The sequence below is a fragment of the Vombatus ursinus genome, unplaced genomic scaffold, assembly GCF_900497805.2.
Source record: "Vombatus ursinus unplaced genomic scaffold, bare-nosed wombat genome assembly UNPS02009835.1, whole genome shotgun sequence".
NCBI classification, from domain to species: Eukaryota; Metazoa; Chordata; class Mammalia; order Diprotodontia; family Vombatidae; genus Vombatus; species Vombatus ursinus.
Window position 1 is genome coordinate 21047173 of NW_020949613.1, and position 23076 is coordinate 21070248.

Consider the following 23076-nt stretch of genomic DNA (forward strand, 5'->3'; position numbering starts at 1 on the left):
TTCCCCCATTATACCAGCCTCTCCAGTGAACTGGAGAAGAACAGAAAGGCGTTGCAATCTCCTGCTCTGGCCAAATTATATAATTTAGCCTTTGGCCCAAGAATAAAAAGGAAATGAGACCATAGTCCTCTGTTTCTTTAAGCCATGACTTGGCTACCTCTAGTGTGTTCCCACTGGCTAAGATTCATTAGGATCATGGCTCTGCTAGGATTTGTCTTGCAACTATCTCCTCTGTATTCTGACATTAGATAAATTAGTGGTGGTGCTGAAGAACAGCATGAGTTAGCCTCCTGAGCTACATAAATCAGACTAATTAGTGCAAATAATAAATCCCATAAAGTGGTCACATTATTCAATATGTGTGTTTCTATTTGATTTGAATCAATGATCATATTTTAAGTAATTACAACTTCAAATAGTGCAAATGTGAACAAATATGACCACTTCACAGGATTCATTATTTGTACTAATGAGGACCTAGCTATATAATAATCTTGTGATTTGGTTGGATGTCATAAATGAAAATTTGCTGTTACAAAAATAGATGTGTAGTCTCTAGTCTCATAATCAATAAATTTTTAAAAGCTTTCATTGCTAACAGGGATAAAGATGAAACATTAGAAAAATTTATGAAGTGAAAAACATGTTAGAAATTCCATTATCACACTGTTAGTGTCTACATTGATCATTTATAAAACTCAGATATTGAATTGTTGTATTTATGTTGACTTTATCAGAAACTATACCAGAGAAGTTATGCAGGATATTTTGGCCTTTCAAAGCATAATTTCAAATTCAAGCGACTTTTAGCTACTTCAAGCTGAAGCTACTTAAATACTGCATTTAGCATTTCTTTGGATTAGATTTGAAAAATTAAGTTTAATTCAACAAATATTTATTAAGAGCCAATTATTTACAAAGGACTGTGTTAAATGTTGGAAATAGAAAGATAAAAATTAATTGTTCCTGACATCAAGAACCTTAGATTCCACTGGCAAATTACAACATATGCAAATGTAAATTTCTGGGAACTATGGGAAAGAGGAAAGGACTTATATGGGAGCTGGCACCTGAGCTGCTATATTTTGAAAGAAGTGAGAGATTCTATATGATGGTCATGACTGCTGAATACATTCTAAGCACGGGATGGACTTATACAATGCATGCAGTTGAGTGATAAAATGGCATGTACAGTGCACAGGCCAGTTTGACAGGAAAAGGAAGTACATTAAGAAGAATATTATGAAGTAAAACTAGATAGGTAAAAGGAAGTTGGATTGTGGTGGGCTTTAAATGTCAAGTAAGGACTTATATTTCATTCTAGAGACAATAGAAAACCATTGAAGATCTTTTAGAAATGAATTCTTGTATCGTTTGGAAATTTTCTCATCACATATTTAAAAGATTAATTGAATTTTTCACTCTTCATTTGGATGTTTTTATGTACGAACAGCCTATGTTCTAGATTCTGTTTTAGATACAAACATAAAGCACATATAGAAGGGCATAAAGGCTTTAGCATTTTGCTTAAAAAAAAAAAACATCTATTTTTGCCAGAGGACAAAAGATATGTGTGTATATATGGGAGAAGGGGATGGGCAATGAATGGGTATGTGTGTGTATATGTGTCTGTGGGTATGTATGTAGAGAAAGAGACTGTACATATAATTTCATTCTTATAGGGAACTCTGTACTAACTCAGATTAGCACCTTCTTTATAACTTATATTCTTAAGAGAGCTGAAGAAATTAAGTAACTTGCTCAAAGTCACACAGGCAATATGTGTCTGAGATCAAGCTTAAACCCATTTCTTTCTGACTCCAGGACAGCTCTCTCTCAATTATGCTTCATTGTCTCACTAATGATAAAATATTCAACTGAATACTTATCATTGCTTATAAAAGCTCTATTTAATTATTATAAAGGACATATGAAGGAAGATGCTATCTGCATCCAGAGAAAATATGTATAGAAAGAAGTATGTATAGAATGATTATATATATGTGTGTGTGTGTGTGTGTATAATAGGTATATAGATATGTGTATGTGTGTATGTATGTGTGTGTGTATACACACGTATATATTTGTGTCTAATAGTAGCCATCACTTGGGGGGAGGGGAGGAGAAAATTTACACAATAACTTTATTATATATTTAAAAGTAATATCAAGTTGTATGTAATAATTTGCAGTTTCCTGTGCAATCATCTTTTTATTATATTATGTTATGGAAAGGCCTGTTTTATTCCATAAATTAAAAAAAAATTTTAAATGGAAAAAATTAAGAAAAAATAATTTAGTTCTGTCAAAGTCTGCTGCTGACTTTGGGAAAGACATAGATATTGTTGTCATAGCAATGCATTAAATAGGTAACAAAGAAAGCATTTCTTTAGCACATACCGTGTTCCGGGAACTGGGGAAGCAAATATAACAGAGACAGTTCCTGCTCTCAAGAAGCTTATGTTCTAATAGGAGAAGTAATGGGGTAGCAACCAGGAAAGGGGATCTGGAGAGTCACAGGAATAGCGAATAGTGCCATAGGGTGGTTGATTGTTATACACCTTCCAGAAGCAATGATAGCATTGGTTTGATTAGTGCTCCTAGAGCTTAAACAGAGTGGGGAAGAGACCGTGCCTGGGATAGCAAGGCAGATGGTAAGAGGACTGTCAAAGCTGGTTGGATGAGATGGGAAGTATAGTCTGGGACTAGCTAGATATAGCAGGTGAGATGCATTTATATTCACCACCAGGATAGCTCAAGGCTGGCCTTGGTAGAGTTCCAAAATGAGCTATTCTGAGTGGTTAGAGAAAAATTACCCTTATTCTTAATCCAGTGCAGTTCAAAACTAAAACACCCCAAAAATCTGTATATACTACAGGAATGTATTTAATATTTTGTCCTGAAGTATCACGTTTACATGTCTCTAGTTGTTTATGATATTTTTACATCTTTGACTCATTTACAAATGATTCAGCCTAAAAACTGAATATACTATACACCTAATATAATATAAACAGCAGTGAATTCAGAGTTAGAGGATCTGGTTAATACTAACCCATCTCAGCTGGGTTCATAATTCATACTTGTATAATTTTAGGCAATTGTTTTCGTCACATTTGACCTCATTTTCCTTTTTTTAAAATTTTGCTGAGGCAATTGGTATTAAGTGACTTATGCAGGGTCACACAGCTTGTGAGTGTTATGTGTCTGAGGCCACATTTGAATTCAGCTCCTGCTGACTTCAGGGTCAGTGCTCTATCCACTGTGTTACCTAGCTGCCCCCATTTTCCTTTTTTATAAAATGAAGGAGGTAGATTAGATAATCTCCATGGTCGTTTCTAGCTTTTAGCCTTAATGATAATATAGTCATATATTGACAAAATTTCTAACCACTAATGATCCTTATTAAATTTAAAATTAATAATATAATTCAAAAATTAAAATATCTTACCTAAACACTTTTGATTCTTCCAAAAAGAGAAATAAATATTCCACCTGTCTGATGAACTATAAAATAGAGCATTAAGTATTTGATGTTAAACAGCATATAATTTTTTTCTGCTATGATTAAAATGTCTTTGAAAAGAGGTCCTGCATCTCTCTAGCTCTATTTTTGGAATTGCAATAACTCCTAATAAACTCTCAAGGTAAAACATGTCATTTATTTCCCCACTATTTTATTATTTAAGAATATTTTTCTTAATGCAGAAGAATGTTATAACTAACTCAAATGGATTGATACTCACTTAATAGGAAAAAAAAAAACCTTTCAGTTGAAATAATGTGTCACATCTGCAGTTGATTCCATAATATCTATAGTAAGAAATATGAGTTGAATTACTGTCAAGTTTAATATGGACTATTTATTCTTATTCTTTGAAAATATGGTGAAATGAACACCTCCTTTCTAGTATAGAAAAACTAAACCAGAGGAAAGTTTTTTACTCTGCCCTTTAACATTCAAGCTTTAGATTGGTGAATATCAAATAGAAGTGAAAGTCTCTGCTTTCACTGCAAAAAAAGAAAAGAAAAGAAAAGAAAAGATTAAATTCAAATTAACCTTCATGAAGCAAAATAGCTTGGCTGAGGGAATAGCAGCAGGATTCTTGGCACCAGTAACTAGAACATTCTTGCTACTTCAACTCATTTCAAGAATATCCTTTTTCTCCTTTCAAATACCTAAATTGACTACAAAATCCTACGGTTCTGAAGTCTTTTCAAATGAACTTCTATTGATACTTGTTTTTGCATTACCTAAATTTTTCAATGTATCTATCTCCCTATCTCTCCCAGAGAGTAGTCCCTTATGACAAAGAATGAAAAAGAGGGGGAAAAACAGTTCAGAAAACTAAATGTTGTTTCCATTTACGTTGTTGTAGCAATTGTATATATTATTTTGCTCGTTCTATTTAATTCTGCACCACTTCACATAGGTCTTCCTGTGTGGTTCTGATGTTTTTAAGCCACAAATATCACATTAAAAGTGATATCATAATAATAAGTTTATCAAGAAAAGCATATAAGAAACCATGTAAATTTTAGTTGTCATTAAAGAATGTAGAAGCTTAGATACAAGCAAAAGTATGGTCCTAAAAGACAATGCAATCCACTTGACATGAAGCTGATTTGAGAAGGCTTTTAACAGGAATGGTTGGGGGAAGGCAAAGAGGAAAACTGAGGATGACAGTAGGTTATTATATACTTTAGGTAGCTAAGTGGCACACTAGATAAGTCATAGGATTTGGAGTCAAGAAGACCGGATTGTGGTAGCTATGGGACCTTGGGCAACTGCCTTAAGCTCTTTATGCCTCAGTTTCCTCATAAGCTAGATGAGGATAATAATAGAACCTATCTCATAGGGTTGTTTTGAGGATAATATGAGTTAACATTCATAAAGCACTATGTAAATGTTCATTATAATTATGTGAGAATCCATGTTACTTTAGACAATATTTATTTTTGTATATGTAAAGGTTATATTTTTTAAAGGTAAAAAAGATTTGAATGTTTTCAGTAAAGGCTTTTGTTGAGTCCAGAAGAGATCATTTCCTAATTTTTGAAACATGCATAGATTTGAAATTATGTAACAAGCTATTCATAAGATTGAATAAATCCTAGGATGGAAAGACCATGGTATTTTGAGAGTTATAATGACCTTGGGGATCACTTTTACAGATGAAGAAACTGACATTCAATAAAAGTTAAATGACTTGCCAAAGGTTATTCCACTAGTAAGTAGCAGAACCAGAATTTGAACCCAGGACTCCTGAGTTTGAATAGAGTGTTCTTTTCTTTCCTCATAGGAACATCAGAAGTATTTCATATTTTAATCAATTTTAATTGATTTTTTACATTTATATATATGTATTTGGAATATATTTAAGAGCAAGCACATATTTGTGTTCTTGCATAGTTGAACTGAAATTTCCAGTCTTGCTCCTTCCTCACCATGACCACCATACACACACATGCAGACACACACACGCGCACACACACACACACACACACACACACCTATCATTCTCATGGCAATAATGAATTTCTTTCCAATCTTAATGTCTTTTCCTACCCATTTCCCATGGGGAAATACTGCTGCTGCTGCTGCTGCTGCTGCTGCTGCTGCTGCTACTACTACTGATGCTGATGTTGATGCTGATGCTGATGCTGATGCTGATGATAGTTTCTATACCACTTTTTAAGATTTGTAAAATGCTTTACAAATATCTCATTTTATCCTCACAACAGCCCTGAAAAGTAAATGCTATTGTTATTTCCAATTTACATTTGAAGAAACTGAGGGAGAAAAATGTTTAGTGACTCCCCAGGGTCACACAACTAGTAAGTGTCTGAATCTGGATTTTAATTCCTATCTTCCTGACTCCAGGTCAAATGCTTTATCCATTGCACCAAATAGCTGCCCACTCTTACACCCTGGAATTTTTCATTCTTCCACTATGCAGATGTCCAACCCAGAATCACAACCACAACCGTCATTACTCATCTTTCCATTTGAACTTTTTTTCCTTTCCCAACTACATCATTTTTGTCAGAGCAAATGTTCATCCAACCTCCTTAGTAAGAGCTTTTATTTTTTATTGTCCTTTGTGCCATATATATGTATATATATACATATATATGTATACATATATATCCATCAAATTTTGTCATTTTTTTCTCTCAGAAATTCTCTTGGATTAGACTTTTATTCTCCATCTCATCTCTTACTGTCCTAGATTTTTGCAGTAGTAAATTATTGAGTCTTCCTAATTCCAATACCTTCTTTTCTAATTCATTCCATTGCTAAACTAACCTTTTAAAGCATGATGCCCATCATTCTACTCCCTCTTTCCACAGCCTACAGTGGTTCCTTGCCATTTCTAATCCAAACATCTCTACCTGACTTTCATAATCTGGGTCTACACCACATATGAATACAATTTAGACCTATACCATTTAATCTGTCATGTTTTCTGGATCTTGTATGCATCACACTTATTTTCACCTCCAAGCTTTTGCTCATGCTATTCTCCTAAATTAGATTGCCATGCCTTCCTCACTTTAAATAATTTAATTATACCTACCCATCAAGGTCCATCTTATCTCCTTCCCTCTCCATGAAATCTTTTTTCACTTTTCCAACCCATGGTAATGTCTCTTATCTCTTAACTGCTATTTTATTTAAAATTAGCATCAAATTATTAAGAGCTTAATTATTTGGTATGTATTTCACATATGTTCATTTTGACTTTCCTAATAGACTAAGAATTTTGAGATCAGGAATGATGTCAATACTTCATATCTCCTACAAAGCATCTCAACATTTGATCTCTCATTTTGATACCTTTGCACAAGCTGCTCCCAATGGACTTACTCTTCATCTCCAGCTTTTAGAATCCCTAGTTCCCTATGGCTCTTAGCTCAAGAATCATATCCTATACAAGGTTTTTCCTCATCCTTCCAGTTACAAGTTCCTCAAACCAATTATATTATACTAATTATTATAGACAAATATGTGGACTCATTGTTTCCTCTGGTAGGGTATAACATCTTAGAGGGAAGAGGGATTAGACCTGTTATTTCATTGTCCTAGGGAACTCCCACTACTGAAACTGTCTAAGATAAGTACCTTATCTTCCACTTACAGTTTTGTAATTGCCGTTGATTAGAGCACTGAGAGGCCGTGACTTGGCCAGGCTCACAAAGCCAATATGTACCAAAGGCAATTCCTTCCTGGCTCAAGAGGCCAGATACTTAAGTGCTTAATAAATATTTTGATTGATTATTTGGAGATGTAGGAGGTGCTTAGGAACTCTATTTGACCAAAGATTTTCCCCTATTCCCTCCCCCCACCAATAGAGGCAGCTAAGTGCTATGGTGGGTAGATTGCTAGACCTGGAAACAGAAAGAAATGAGTTTAAATATTGCCTCAGATACTTGGGCAAGTCAATTAACATCTATCTATCTCAGTTTCCTCATTGATAAAATGGGAATAATAATAGCGCCTATCCCACAGGGCTGTGGTATCAATGAGATATTTGTGAAGTGCTTTACAAACTTCGAAATATTACATAAATTCTAGTTATTATTGTTATCATTATTAAATACACATCTAACTGGTCTCTAGTTCTTTGCTCTATTGTCATATCCATGTCTTCCTATTCTTTTCCACTAGTTCCATCCTAGTTCACCTAAATAATTGGATGGTGGATTGGATTGGATTGGTTGGGTTGGAGGACAGACAAAAAGATTAGAATCTCTCCATCTAAAAGGAACTTTTTTGTTTGAGATGGAACTTTATATTTTTTAAATGATAAAAGACATGCATCAAGGTAAGATCTAATTCTTCAAATTCCAAAATACTAGGGCAAGATAACATTTTGAAACCTTAATGAGATAACTTTTTGGAAATTAAAGAGGCCCTACATCACAGGTTATAATTTGATTCAACAGTTAATTAACTTGAAGGTAAGCTCCTTGAAAAAAACAGATTACTTTTTATGATTTTGTCCCAAACACCTAATACAATACCTGACACATAGTAGTCACTTAAAAAATATTTCTGACTAATCAGCGCTATTTACAATAATAGTGGCTAGGTTGAACAGTAGGTAGAATGTCAGGCTTGGAACTAGGAAGGTTCTTTTTAGGTTCAAATCTGTCCTCAGATTCTTACTAGCTGTGTGACCCTTGTTAAGTCACTGAATCCTGTTTGACTCAGTTTCTCATCTGTAAAATGAGCTAGAGAAGGAAATGACAAACCACTCCACTATCTTTGCCAAGAAAACCCCAAATAGGGTCATGAAAAACAACTGAACAACAACAATTTGCAATGTATTATGCTAAGTGCTCCATTAACACACAAAGGGAAAACAAAAATATAGCCCTCTTCTCAAGGAATTCAATAAAAATATGGAATTCCTCATGCCCAAGAAGTAGTACAAATGAGAATTGTAATGAATTAGACAAAGATGTTAACAAAGTTTAAATGGCAGAGCCAGAGGCAATATACCTCCCTTTCAAGGCTGACGTCAAGGAACCAGTGCACATGCCTTGGCATTTCTGTTGACAAAGGTATACTGGGCTAACTATACCATATCCATTCATATGTTCCTGTGTTCCAAATTCCTTTATGCAACTTTGTTCCTTCACTATACCTAGATCTTAAAATAGAAAATCCCTAAGATCATTCCCAACTCTAACATTGCGTGAATATATGATTTGGATGATAACTGACAAATACATTCAGATATATTCAATATATGGTCTAACTGATAGGAAATCTAGTTAGCCATCCCCCTACCAAAATTTGGAAAATTGACTGATATTTTTAGATGTTAATCATTAAAGAAATACTGATTGTGAAATTACATTTTGTGCAGCTTCAAGTTAATTGTTTAGGACTAGCTTTAGTGGTTGAATATTGTGGACAGTAAGGGTTCACATTAAAACACACATGCACGCACACATACACAATGTAGTTTCCAGGAGGACTACATTTGTTTCAGTTAGGTAATAAGGAAATGTTCACTAATAATCTCTGTCTATATAATCTCACATAACTACACACACACATATACATCTACACAATGGTAACTTGAGTTACCTGAATATTCTGCCATAACTGTTTGCAATCATTGAGATATTTCAAGTTATCTACTTATTCACTGAATTTTTCACTGTCCATCTGGATATTTGACAGTATATTGACACAGCAAAATAATGCATGTATGGGTCGTTGTCAAGAGGATTTTTTTAGTATTTTGATCCCAAGTGATTATAAGTGGTTACTCAAAAAATTATTTTCTAAAACCCACTTAGCAAACTCCCAACTTTACACTGGCAGCTTCCTACCATATGAAAGGTGCTAGGCTATGTTGTAGGAATGCAAAAATAAATCAAAACTAAAAAAAGAGTTGCTACCCTCAAGGAGCAGACATTCTATTAGAGGAAAAAGACATTTAAAGGTATAGGTAAATACATTATAATTTGAGGAGGAAAATAACACTGACAATTTGGGGAGAGGGGTCAAAGGTTTCACTTGAATCATTTGGTGTACATAATCATAGCAAGTTATATAGCTCAATTGAAAAGTACTTCATCTCACAGAAACTTTCTTCAATATTATAAAAAATGATATTTGATCTTATGAAGTATAAAAGTCTTAATACACGCCAAGAAAAAATAGAGATTGAGGGCTTTGAAATTAAATTTACAGGCAAAATGGAATCAGTGGATGAAGACCATGATCTACTTACAAAGACATTGATCTTCTCCAGGCAAGAGACATCACACATCAGGTTAATCAAAGAGAATGCTAAGGCTGTGTGTGTTAAGAGGTAGATTAGCATCCTGACATCAAGATTAACAAGAAAAAACACATTTAGAGTAATTGCCACTTACTTACTATAAGTCTTAATAGATAATTTTGGCACAATAAAATGGAGGAGAATGAGTCTAGAAAGTGTCTAAACAAAAATTTAGACATTTTAATGATGTAAATGGCTTATCATCCCAGATCAGCTATCAAAACATTAATAATTCCTCATCAAAAGGAGAAGGAAGACTGATGGAGTCCTCAGAGCACACAATAAACAATTTAAAAATTATAGAAGTGCTTTTGGAACAAATATACCTCATTACACAAAGGAAAATATTAAAAACTGGCACTAGATTTGGCTTATGTAACCAAAAGTGCTTTATCTCTGGACCAAGCCCATGAAATAATAACAATAATAGTTAATATTTGTCCAGCACTTAATTGTTTAAAATGGCTAACATTCAAGAATAGAGTTAAAAGGCACTCCATGGGTAACATCCACATGAACTCAACCAATGATATATATAAAAAGAAACATTAAACAAATGACATAAAACATAAAACAAGTGAGTCATACAGATTGGTTTATAGGAACAAGGTTTTATGGTAGTGATTTAGGAGTAGTTCATTGAGATCAGGAACACAAAAAACAACATTAAAGGCCCCAAATTTATTGATCAATGCAGATTATGCAATGAAATGGTGGGAATTTTACATTTCATTGGTGAATTAATTGTGGTTACAAAATGTTAGGATCTTAACCTGCTGAATCTTATAGAAGGATAATCATTTGTTCTTGGACCACTTCTATCTGAATCTCATTAGAAGAGATAAGAAGATAATGATAATAACAAACATAATTCACACTCATAGAATGTGTCTCCAGAAGACAATTACCCTGCATTCAAGGTAGTCTATTGATCCACACTCCTAATCCTATATTTCATAAGCCCCTACTGATTAAATTTTGGTTTTGGAAATGAAGAAGTTTATGATCACAACTTAGGATCAGGTCATTGCCATCAGAAATTATGAAAGGTTATCCTTAAAAAACCTAGACCTAATCAACAATGTATATTTTGCAAAAAAGTCATAGAAACCATCACTATAGGTTATAAATATTTAGCACCTACTAAATACATAATATGATATAACCTAGTAGATAAAAGTTTACTGTCTTTCATAGACAGACAATCCCTATAAACAAAATTTAACATATTATAGAGAACTCAACCAATAAAATGTATTGAAATAGAGCCATTATTATATAACAAACTCTTGCCCACAATCACCAAGCAATGTCATTGATACATAAAAATGATATTTTAACTGTCACCAGGCCAAATATACATAATTTCTGTGCTACATGGAAAAAAAGCTGTCAAAATCTAGACACCTAGCACAAAAAAAAATATGATTTTGTGGGAACATGATGGGGATTGTATCACTCCTGTTTTCCTTATTGCTACTTGAGTTTTGCCAAGAATACTCTGTGAGCCTACAAGAGAATGAACTTTCATCATAAAACTTTCCCTTGACTAGATAAAGCAATGATTTTATAGCAATATCGTGACTTGTTCCAGGACCGTTTCTATACAAAAAGAATGAGGCAATAATAAGAACCATAATAATAATCCACCTTCTGATAGTCCATAGGACATTCAATATAAAGGAAAAATGGCAGAATAGCAGTTTTTCTGAAGACCATTTCTATCTAAAATCAATCAGAACCAATGACAAGAATAAGATGGTGATGAGGATAAGAATGAAGATGATATGGATGGTAATGATTAAGCTAAAAATGAAGATGATGAATGAAATTTTAAATACAGGAATTTTCCATAGTGATCAAGCTTTACAGTTTTCAAAATTATGAGAAATGTTCTCATATTCTGATACCTATTTATCTATAGACAGCTTTCATGTGAGAAAGTGAAACAGTGTGGTGTAGTGTCTAGAGAGCCTGCCTCAAAGTCAGAATAACCTAGGTTCAAATCTTGCCTCTGACACATACTGGGTGTGTGATCATGGGCAAATCTCTTAATCTCTCAATTCTCCAGGCAACTTTCTAAGATTATAAGTTTCATAGAAGATGCCAACCTGCATGGTTAGGAGTTTCCTCAGCTGGAAAATCCCTATACTAATGAAATCACAAGTCTAATACTTATTATGTAATATGGAATAATGATTAGAATTCTTCTGCACCCAGAAGCAAAATTCAGAACAATGAGTAGAAACTATACAAGTGAATATTGGAACCTCATATAAAGGGAAAAATGCCAAGCAGAGTGGTTCAAAAGTGGAATTAATTGCCTTGAGAAGTCAGTCTCCTTCTCTGGAGGACTTCACAGAAAGGTAGAATAATTATTTGTCATGTAGGGTGGCATGTAGGAAGGCATTCCTATGCAGGTACTAGTTGAACTCTAAAGTTCCTTCTAACTATGAGACTATGTGAGCTCACTTTGATTTGTGATTTAAGGATGAACTTAAAGGTCAAACTTCCCAATGAAATCTCTGCCCCTTTGACCTGATATGGTGTCTGAAATTCCCATCATCAAAGTCATTCCTTTGGTTTTCATATATTCTGTTTCAGGAAGGCCCTACTTAAAATATACATACACTACTGAAGATGAATATACATAAAACTCTATATTGGGGCACAGTATTAATAATCTGGGTCCTAATATAGAACAAAACCCTGAGGGAATGAAAACATTAAACATAAATGTTGGTTGACTACAAGAAGCAGAAAAAGTCTATAGCATGGAGTAAATGCAGCCCTGGAGACAAAGCCTATAGTACTGTGATGGAGAATGAGGGAGTGTATTCAACTAAATGGACACAGCTCCATTAGGAAGGCAGATGATTGTGTGATTTCCTGAAAGGAGCAAAGAAGGTACAAGCTGAAGGAAAGAAATCCATTTCCCCCCTTTAATTCTAGTGTATTCAGTGGACATTAATTATTGTCATATTTTTGAGTAGGATTTATTTTGTAAATTTGTCTTTCTGCATAAATAAAGATTTTGACTATGAAATGAGCATAGCCATAATGTTTTAATTTGCCATTGTTTTGTTATGCTTATTGCATTTTAGTGTTTTCTTTTGTTACTGAAAAATATTTAGAGATGACTACATGATGGTGAGAAAAGTGATATAACTTTAAATTGAATATAATAAATATTTGTAGAAAAATTTTTTAATCTAAAAATATTTACAGCTACAAGGAAAGTAAGTAGATGAAAACAGTGGGTGCTTGATAAATGCTTGTTGACTTGAAATTGTTTATCAAATTGATTAAATTGTTTGAAAATAAAGTAAGTTGAGCTGAGAGACTCTTTTGTCACTTGCATTTAATTTATATATGCATATGTTTTTACTTTGTAAATATAGTTCATTTACCCCTAAAATGCAAGGCAGACGGATGGGAACTTCAGGGAGAACCATCACAAAGAGCACAAGTGTGAGTGGAGAGATGTACAAACTGGAGCATAATGATGGAAGCCAGTCAGACACAGCTGTTGGCACAGTTGGAACAGGTGGAAAGAAAAGGAGGTCCAGCCTTAGTGCCAAAGTGGTGGCTATAGTATCTCGGAGAAGTAGAAGCACATCCCAACTTAGTCAAACAGGTGAGTGAAGTTAGTTCAGCTTCAAACTGTATCATTTTGTGCACATGATGGTAAGATATTACCCATGTCCCATGGCTTGTGATGGGACTACTGAGTGTCCTTGGATATTAAAAGAAAAAAGGTTCTTTATCTCTCAAAATTTGTTTCAGGATTTTTTGTTATTGTTGTTGTTCTCATGTATTCATAAAGTATTTCTCTTTTTGTTTTAAGTGCATTTGTACTCTTTGTATGATTGCTAATTTAAAAAAAAAAGACTTGTTTACAAATGTGCAAGGAAATGCAAAGAAATATAGGTCCAAATGGACTCAAGAGAAAAGCAACAGGACTCTCAGGAAAACCATATATCCATTGGAGAATGGCCCTTTTTCTTACAAATACAAATCAATTTCTTATATATAAGATAAAAACCTCTCTAAAAAGTTTTCACTTATAATTTACTATTTATACATGTATAATACATGTAAGTATATATGTATGCACGTATATGCTTATATGTCCTATAGAAAGGTGAATTCTTATCCCTCCATAGGAGTTTGAAGGTAATGTGTCAAAATAATCTTTGAATATGAATTCTCAATTCTGCTTTCTTCTTTGTAACTGAAAACCTAGTACATATTTTTAATCTGAGCAAAATAGGTCAGTGGATACAGTAAAAGCATGATGCTTCAGGATAGAATTGTTTCAATTTTACTATCTCTAAATCTTAAAAGCTTCATGTTTGTGTGTCCTTGAGGTAAAATAAGTTTCTGATAGAATGAAGCAAAGACAAGAAAAAAGGTAGTGTGTTTTTATGTCTAAAGAAAAGTTTCTGCCTCTAAATCATATATGGACAGATTGGCTAGCTCATTGGTGGAGTCAATATTAGGTAATGGTAAAGGTAAGTGGAATATCGGACTGTTTGATATAACTTAGTTTTTCTATACTGGTTACCCCTAGTTCCTGATTCTTTTCAACAGAAATAAAAACCTTATTTTCATAAATTTTATTTATACCAGACAACTTCTGGCGAAAAATGGTTTTTTTTCCCTACCCAGCATGAGTTTCAAGAAAAACTCATGTATTACAAGATGGTTCCAGTCAAATGATAAGTTCAAATGTAATTATCTGGAGCAGTGGATTGTTAATTCTTTTAATACAGAATGATTAGTAGTTCAGAAATCATTGTCAGTAGTATGCATTGTCATTAATCTAAAAAAAAACCGCTTCCTTCCTTCTTTTTTCCTTCCTTCCTTCCTTCCTTCCTTCCTTCCTTCCTTCCTTCCTTCCTTCCTTCCTTCCTTCCTTCCTTCCTTCCTTCCTTCCTTCCTTCCTTCTTATCTTCCTTTCTGTCTTACTTTCTTCCTTCCTTGCTTCTTCCTTATCTTCTTTCCTTTCTGAACTATTTGTTAAAAAGTTAAAAATTTTGGAATTACAAACTCATAAGATTATAATGGACGTTGAGAAATCACGTAGTTCTTTCACTATCTCCAACATCAAAATCATCTCTGTGAGGATATACATATATCCTCAGGGTTTGGGATGGTAGTGCTCAGGGTTTGGGATGAAGGGAAGGAATATTTACACACCAGATTTTGAGAAAAGTGGCAATATTTAAAGTCTGAGGACCTTAGAACAAATCCTGACTTCCCGATTTACTGCCTATTTGATATTAGATAAATTATTTGGTATATCTGGACCTTAGTTTCCACCTCTATTAAATGAGGGAAATGGTAAGATCTGTTTAATCAGTAAATTCTGTCCTATGAATTCTACCCTTTTGGCACAAGCTACTTTCATGTAGCTCAAGGCACTGCACAAAATTTCTTAAGTAACCATCTTCTGGCCTAGTAATTTCTCTCTATTGTTACTCAACTGATGTGACCTCTTTTTTCTATTTTAAAATAAAATGTTGCCAAACCCTTGTGTAGAACCTATATTTATGTTTAAAAAGTAATAAGTTCATATAAAACCCAGTTTAACCATTCTATCCTCCCTTACTTTAAAATTTGTAAAATGTGTATTTCTATCATGTTTAAACATTTTAAAATTCTATGGTTTTTGTCAGTGTCCTGATTTTGTGATGTTTTCTCAGTCTTCATTTTACTTGTTATCCCCTTAACACTTGATACTCTCCACTGAGAGTTTTCTTTGAACTTTAATTATCCAAATTCTTAGGAACTTCTCTGTAGTTTTCAGTGTCTTCTCTTCCTCTTCTTGCCCCTCTAAGTATTCATTCCCCCCAAATTAGTTCATCTTTTTTCATGGTCACTCATTGGAAGACCTAACTCTTTAGTATAATTACAGCTATCACTTCCATAAATACCATTGCCAAATCTCAAAGTATCTGATGGATATTTTGACTTGGATGTCCTATTACTTCAAAAGCAACAAGTCTAAAAACTATCTCATTTTCCCTTTATTCTGTTGTTGCCAACACTATTTCATAATCTGAAAAATCTTGGAGATATTTTTAAACTTCTCTCTCTTTCAATCCTCATAGGGAAAAAATTACCAAGTTTTATGGTTTTGTTTCTTAAAGTTCCTTTCCTTTTTTTCTCCTTTTCTTACTTTTCATTTCCTCACCTACAATTATTCAACAAATCCCAAATACCCAACATCAAGATTAGTGAAATAGTCTTCAATGCCTCCAGTTAATCGTATATATTACAGGCAGGTTAATCTCGCTAAAACTCTACTTTCATTTGTGGGAGTTTTCCATTACCCACAGATAAATTTCATTCCTGATATATGTTATATAGCTCTCCATCTCTCTGTCCCCTTTTCTTTCTCCTTTTCTCCCCGTCCTGATTTCTCTCCCTTCTCCCTTTCCTCCTCTCCCTTCCACTTCCTCCTTCTCTCCTTCTCTCTGTTTCTGTGTGTGTGTGTGTGTGTGTGTATGTCTCTATCTCTGTCTACTTCTCTCTATCTTTGTCCCTGTACATCTATCCTCTCTTGGGCTTGACTCTCTCTGTCTCTGTCACTCACTTTGTCTCCTCTGTTCCTCTTCTGTGTTTATTTCTGTCTCTATCTCTCTCTCTGCCTAACACAATGCCAGGTATATAGTCTATACAATGCTTAATAAATGCATGTTGAATTAAAGAGAAATAAAAGCAGTTTTTAGTAAAGGATTGTTTCTTAGATATACCTACTAAAACTTCTCTATTTTATGAAGAGAAGAAACTATGAGAAACATTGAATTCCATAAGTTGTTTCTGAACCTTTCCACCCTTATTTTGTTTTTTTCTATTCTCTTCAATGGAGGTAGTGTAGTACAGAAGGGCAGCTAGGTGGTGCAGTGGATAGGGCACAGAATAGAATTAGGAAGACTTGAGTTCAAATTCAGCCTGAGACACTTAGCTGTGTGACCCTGCGCAAGTCACTTAACCCTGTGTACTTCAGTTTCCTCTTCTGTAAAATGAGCTAGAGAAGGAAATGACAAACCACCGTAATATCTTTGCCAAGAAAACACCAAACAGAGTCACAAAGAGTTGGACGTGACTGAAACAACTGAACAACAACAAGTAGTGTAGAAGACAGCTAATTTCAAAACTAGAAATATGTGGGCTCAAGTATCACTTCTGACAAATATGAGCTCCATGACCCCGAGTAAATCATGTAATCTTTCAGTAGTCTAGACAAATCTGAGAGTATAATTTTCAAAGAAGTGGCCAACCAGCACTGCATTTAAACTCAGATCCTCCTTACTGATCTTCCTGAGTTTAAATATGGCCTCAGACTAGCTGTGTGAACCTGGGAAAGTCACTTAACCCTGTTTGCCTCAGTTACCTCATCTGTAAAATGTGCCGAAGAAGGAAATGGCAAATGACTCCAGTATCTTTGCCAAGAAAAATTTCCAAATATGTTTATGATGAGTCAGACACAACTGAAATGACTGAACAACAAATATTAATGTGAATTCAAGCTTGCAATGAGCTGTCTTTGTTACCAGGCCAATTTGTAGGTTTCATAATCATTATAAAATCCTCTCATACATCACTTTGGTAGTAAATGCCATCTGATTAAATAAATAATTCGTTTCTCATGTTGTTTTTCTCACCTTAAATGCCCTCCTGTCAGCCTACAGAAATGTTTCCTTTATTTAAAGAACCAGACCTTGCTGTTCCTTTCTCGTCCAAAAAGCATCCCTCTGCTGTTCCAGCCCATTTTCATTATTTCCTTTTCTGACTTTCTATATCACTGGCTGACTGTATTATTCATCATCATCATCGTAATATGACAATATCTAGCATATGCACAGTGTTTTAAAATTTGCAAAGTATTTCACAGATATTACACCTTTATTGTCATAACAATCCTGGGAGGTAGGCACAATTATTATCCCCATTTTACAGATCAGGAAACTGAGGTAGGCAGAGGTCAAGTGTCTTGTCCAGGATCACACAGTTAATAAATGTCTTCAGCCAGATTTGAACTTAAAGTCTTCCCCGAGTGCAACACCTTTCTAAGGCAACACCTGCTAATTATTAACATAGTTCAACAATTATTCTGTACCCTTTTGTATTAACTCCATTTAATGTATGAATATCTACATTCTCTAGTAATGTAATCTCCCTGCCTTTATACTTTGGCCATGGCACCCACAGCACCTTGGAGAACACCAAGGTTGTATTAGAGCCTCAGACTTGATAAATTTATGAACTTCAAAAAAAATAGGCATTCCCAAGAAGCTACTCTACATCCTCCAGGACTGACATATATAAAAATTGAACACAATAGACAGGATCCAATAAGACAAAGTATGTAAAACTCTTTTCAAACCTAAATGACTTTATAAATGTGATCTATCATTATTCTTCCTACCTTTATTCTCATCTTTTTTGATGATTCTTAAATAGAAATGGTCCAGGCAAACTGTCAATAAACATTTATTAAATTTATGTGTCAGACACCATGCTAAGTGCTGTGGATACAAATAAGAAAAAAAAAGATAGTTCCTGCCTTCAAGGAGCTTACAATCTAATAGGGGAAGAGAATACACAAAAGACAGCTGAAAAGCAGAGGAGGACAGGGTGGTCACCAGGTATTGGGGGAAGGAGGGCAGGGGGATCATATTTGTATAATAGAAACCAAGGAGAACCACTGATAGAAAATGAGGAGTTACTTGTCAGGGGACAAGTCCTTTTCCTGTTATTCATCTCTTATACTTAAGATTTTATGAACTAGTGCATATACAGATAAAACAAGTGCTCTTCATAGCTGAATAAAAGTAGTAGTATATAAGCGCATCCTCTGTAGATTCACAGAAAATGGCATTTGCTTGCTATGTGAGCCTGAGCAAGTCACTTAACCTCTCTGACCCTCAGTTTCTTCATCTATAAAATGAGAGAATTGGACTCAATGACCTCTAAGGTTTCTTCTCGCTCTAAATCTCGGATCCTATGATAATGGGATTCAGTGTCAGTCAGAATAACAGAAATGATTTGTGCCTCATACTGTTCTTCATGGTCTTAGTATTTTAGAAACGTTTTATTCCATAGAGTTTGGCAAAATCTCTTAAATAAGATTGTTCTTTGGGTTTGACATTTGTGAGCAATAGTTTAGCCTATGAGCATTGTATAGTGTGTGGTTTGCCATTTCCTTCTCCAGCTCATTTTACGGATGAGAAACTGAGGCAAACAGGGTTAAGTGACTTGCCCAGTGTCACACAGCTGATAAGAATCTGAGGTTGGCTTTGAACTCCAGAAGATTAATCTTGCTGACTTCAGGCACTCTATCCTACATTCTATCCACTGTACTATCTAGCTGTCCAACACTTCGTAAGAGTCTAGATTTAGAGATGGAAGAGATCTACAGTACTATTAAGTCAAACTTCTTCATTTTACAGATGAGGAAACTGAGGTCAAGAGTGGTGAAGTGACTTGCATGAAAATCAACTAGTAGTAAGTGGAAGAGATGGAATTAGAATTTGTGTAGACTGAATACAAATCCAACAATTTTTGGGTGATATAATTTGGAGAAGGGTGTTACCCTTCACAGCTTGGTGATACATTAGGGCAATGTATAGATCATAGGATGTATAGTCAGGAATACATGACCTTAGGCAAATGGCTTAGCCTCTCTGTGCCTCAGTTTTCTTATCTGCAAAAATAAGGATAATAATAGCATGTACCTCTTAAGTTATTGAGAGTCTGACCTCATTCATTGTGAGGATCAGATAATATAACATATGTAAAACATTTAAAAAATCTTAAAATCACATATAAATGATAGCTATTATTATTATTATCACCATTACTACTACTACTACTACTACTATTACTGCTGCAGCTGCTGCTGCTACTGCTACTGCTATTGCTATTGCTACTACTATCACTACCACTACTACTACTATACTACTACTACAACTATCACCCTATCTTGGGTTATTTTGAGAAGCAGAATTCTTGCTTGAGTGGTTTCTGGTGTCTTTGTCACTTTGGGCTGGAGCTATGCATAATTTCCACTATTTATATATTGGGAAGAAGATGGAAGATTTTCAATAACTTTAAAACAGCCCATTCTCCCACTCCTTTCTACCCCAAAAATTGAGTCAGACTCAATCTGAAAAATATAATTTGTGGTTTCTGGTGCATCATTTCTTTCTTTTTTGTTTTATAACAATGTGTTAAGTGCTGTCATCTTTAACATCTGTTTATTTGTCATTTCCTGACAGACTTGAAATATTATTTTGGTGTTGACTTGTTAATATTTGGCCTTCAGTCATTTATTTCCTTCAGGGAGGAATATTAATAAAGTAGCAATTATTACTGGGTAAGAATCCTCATCTACATAACTCATGGTTCATGGCACACAAATTCCCAGCTCAGGTTTGACTTTGGATGGTAAATAGTGTGATAAGGAAAATTTTAAGACAACATAATATCTATGGTTTTTAAAAAGTTTCTTTAGTAAATTATAACTATTCTAATACACAATGATATTCAGAATCATTTGTTTCTTTGGGAGAGGAGAATTTTATTTACTTGTTGTCTGACGTAGTGATGGCACTTGTTGCTATTTCTGAATTAGTTATCCCTTTCTTAAAATGAAAATGTTTTTTGTAATTTCTGGAAGACAGTCCAAGTCTTGCATAAGATGTCCGTGACATTCTTATTCCTTATAAAACTTATTTATCAATGTAGTCAGAGATATTGATTATTGAATTTCACAACTCATCTTAAAATTACACATGTAAATACACATACATTTGCAAGTATGTATACGCCCATACACATATGCACATGTATAACATATTGATATATGACTCTTTTCATATACATGCATACTTTCTCATCTGTGTATACCTACATTTACATGTTTATGTAAACACAGTCACATACATAACATGATGTATTTTGGTCCATCCCTATCAGTGTAGGGAACTCCATCTGTGGAAACTCCCTCCACAAATGCAAGGCAGCAAATTGTCTGCAACTGGTACTCTTTGAAAGCTGTCTGAGCACTAGGAGGTTGTAACTTGCTTGTGACTACACAACTAGAAAATGTCAGAGACACAATTAAAAATCTCCCGACTGCAAGTTCAATACTCTTTCTACTGTACCATGCTTCATATATTAAATTAATATTAATATATCATTCAAAGTAATTATTCATATCAAGTTAACAATTGATATATGAATAATGCTTAAAAATTTACAGAACATTTCACAAACATAATCTCAGAAAAAGAGATATATAGTAATTTCCATAATATACATGAAAGACATTAAACTAAATCAATTTATTTATAAAATGAGATTAACTTTTTTTTTACCCTGACGTATAATAGAAAGAATATTGGACTGTAAGGGATCTGGATTTAACCTCTATCTCTGCCTCTATTCAACAATGTGACCTTAGGAAATACAAACCTGCCTGGCCTCTAATCACATCTAGACAATAAGATTGTTGCACTAAATGTTTATGAGTTTTCAACTTTTATGAAATATCCTATGAAATAAATTTAGCTTTTTAAATTTTAGACAGATATAAATTCTGTGTTTTTACCACTGTAATTGAATAAGCACTTCTTATCCTAGTTTAGATCGGAATGCTTTGATTGTTTTCACTTAGAGTGTTCTCTTTTGAGCTGACTTCAGGATTGAGAAAATGTAGGATCATTGCACACCTACTTTTGACTCCCTGTCTTAAGGAGAGGAAACAGGTGGAAGTTGCGAGAAGCAGAAAGTTCAAGGATCACACTAAATTGAAAACTCTCTGAGGACAGAAATTCTATGGAATGTTGAAGCTGGAAAGGATCTTAGAAACCATCTCATTCATCTTTATTCTTCCTCCCCCCCCAAAAAAAGTATTAACATAAAATATCTAACACATTGCCTTGACTATAGTTTTGTTGTTGGTTAATTGTTTAAGTTGTGTCTTCATGATCCATTTAGGGTTTTCTTGGCAAAGACACTGAAGTGGTTTGCCATTTCATTCGCCAACTCATTTTGCAGATGAGGAAACTGAGGCGAAATAGGGTTAAGTGACTTGCTCAAGGTCATACAGCTAGTAAGCATCTGAGGGCAGATTTGAAGTCAGGTCTTCTGGACTCCAAGCCCAGTATTCTATCCACTATGCCACTTAGATGCCCTTGAATATAGTAGGTTATCTATAAATATTGGATAAATTAATGTACCAATGAATCACACAGAGTGTGACACTATAGCAACTCACCTCCTTCCTTGCTGTGAGATTCAATATTTTTATCAGTACCTTAAATGAAGACATAGGTGGCATGCTTATCAAATTTGCAAATGACATAAGGCTGGAAGGCATAGCTAACACACTGGATGACAGACAAATACAAAATAATCTGAACAGGTTAGAGTTGTTGGCTAAATTTAATAAGATGAACTTAGTAAGACTAATGCCAAGTCCTATGCTTGTGTTCAAGAGACCAGATCTACAAGTAGAAGCAAGAGTAAGCTGGTAAATGTTTAATAACTGACTTTGTTAAAAAAAATTATGAACAGTATACATTTAGGTTTAATCTGCATCGTTAAATTTTTCTCCATCACCTTCCTAAGTCTAGGAATAAACAAAGCAATTAATCAAACCCTAATTTGTGGTGTTTGCTGATTTTCAAGATGTAAATGCTCACACTAAAATTTTAACAATCGGATCTTCTAAGCCAATATAAGTTAAATCAAGAATACTCCTAGTTATCCAGTAGATCATGTGAAAGAGATCTGGGGAAAATTCACAGAAGAGGAGAAGGAGGTTAAAGAGACATAAATAAACAGGGTAGCTTTAAAACTAACTATAGACATTTAATAAATGCATGGTATACTCTAATAAAGTCTGTGATTTCACACATAATCTTTTTCTGTTCTGTATATGTAAAATGTTCAGTTGTCGGTATTTTATTTGAATTGACAATAATTTTAATTTAAACTTAAAAATAACTAAGTCTGGAGGTCAGCATTTATTTCAAGCTCAACATGAGTCAGCCATAAGCCATGGCGGTGGGAAAAGCTAATACATACTTAGCATCATTAAGAGAATTATAATGTCCATGATGAAGGAAGTCATAGTGCTACTGTGCGCTATCTTGGAGATGTCTGGATTACTGCATTCAATCATGCATACCACATTTTAGGATGGACATTGACCAGTTAAGGAAAGAATAGATGAGGGTGACAAACATCATTAG

General features: G+C 34.2%; 1 protein-coding gene across 1 annotated transcript in view; it reads left to right on the plus strand.

The window, feature by feature from the left end:
- RIMS1 (regulating synaptic membrane exocytosis 1) overlaps positions 1–23076 on the plus strand; it is a 695579-nt gene that overhangs the window by 585907 nt on the left and 86596 nt on the right. Inside the window, exon 30 of the mRNA XM_027852913.1 lies at positions 13207–13442. Within this exon, the coding sequence (XP_027708714.1) occupies positions 13207–13442 (236 nt within the window). The remainder of the gene's footprint in view (positions 1–13206; positions 13443–23076) is intronic.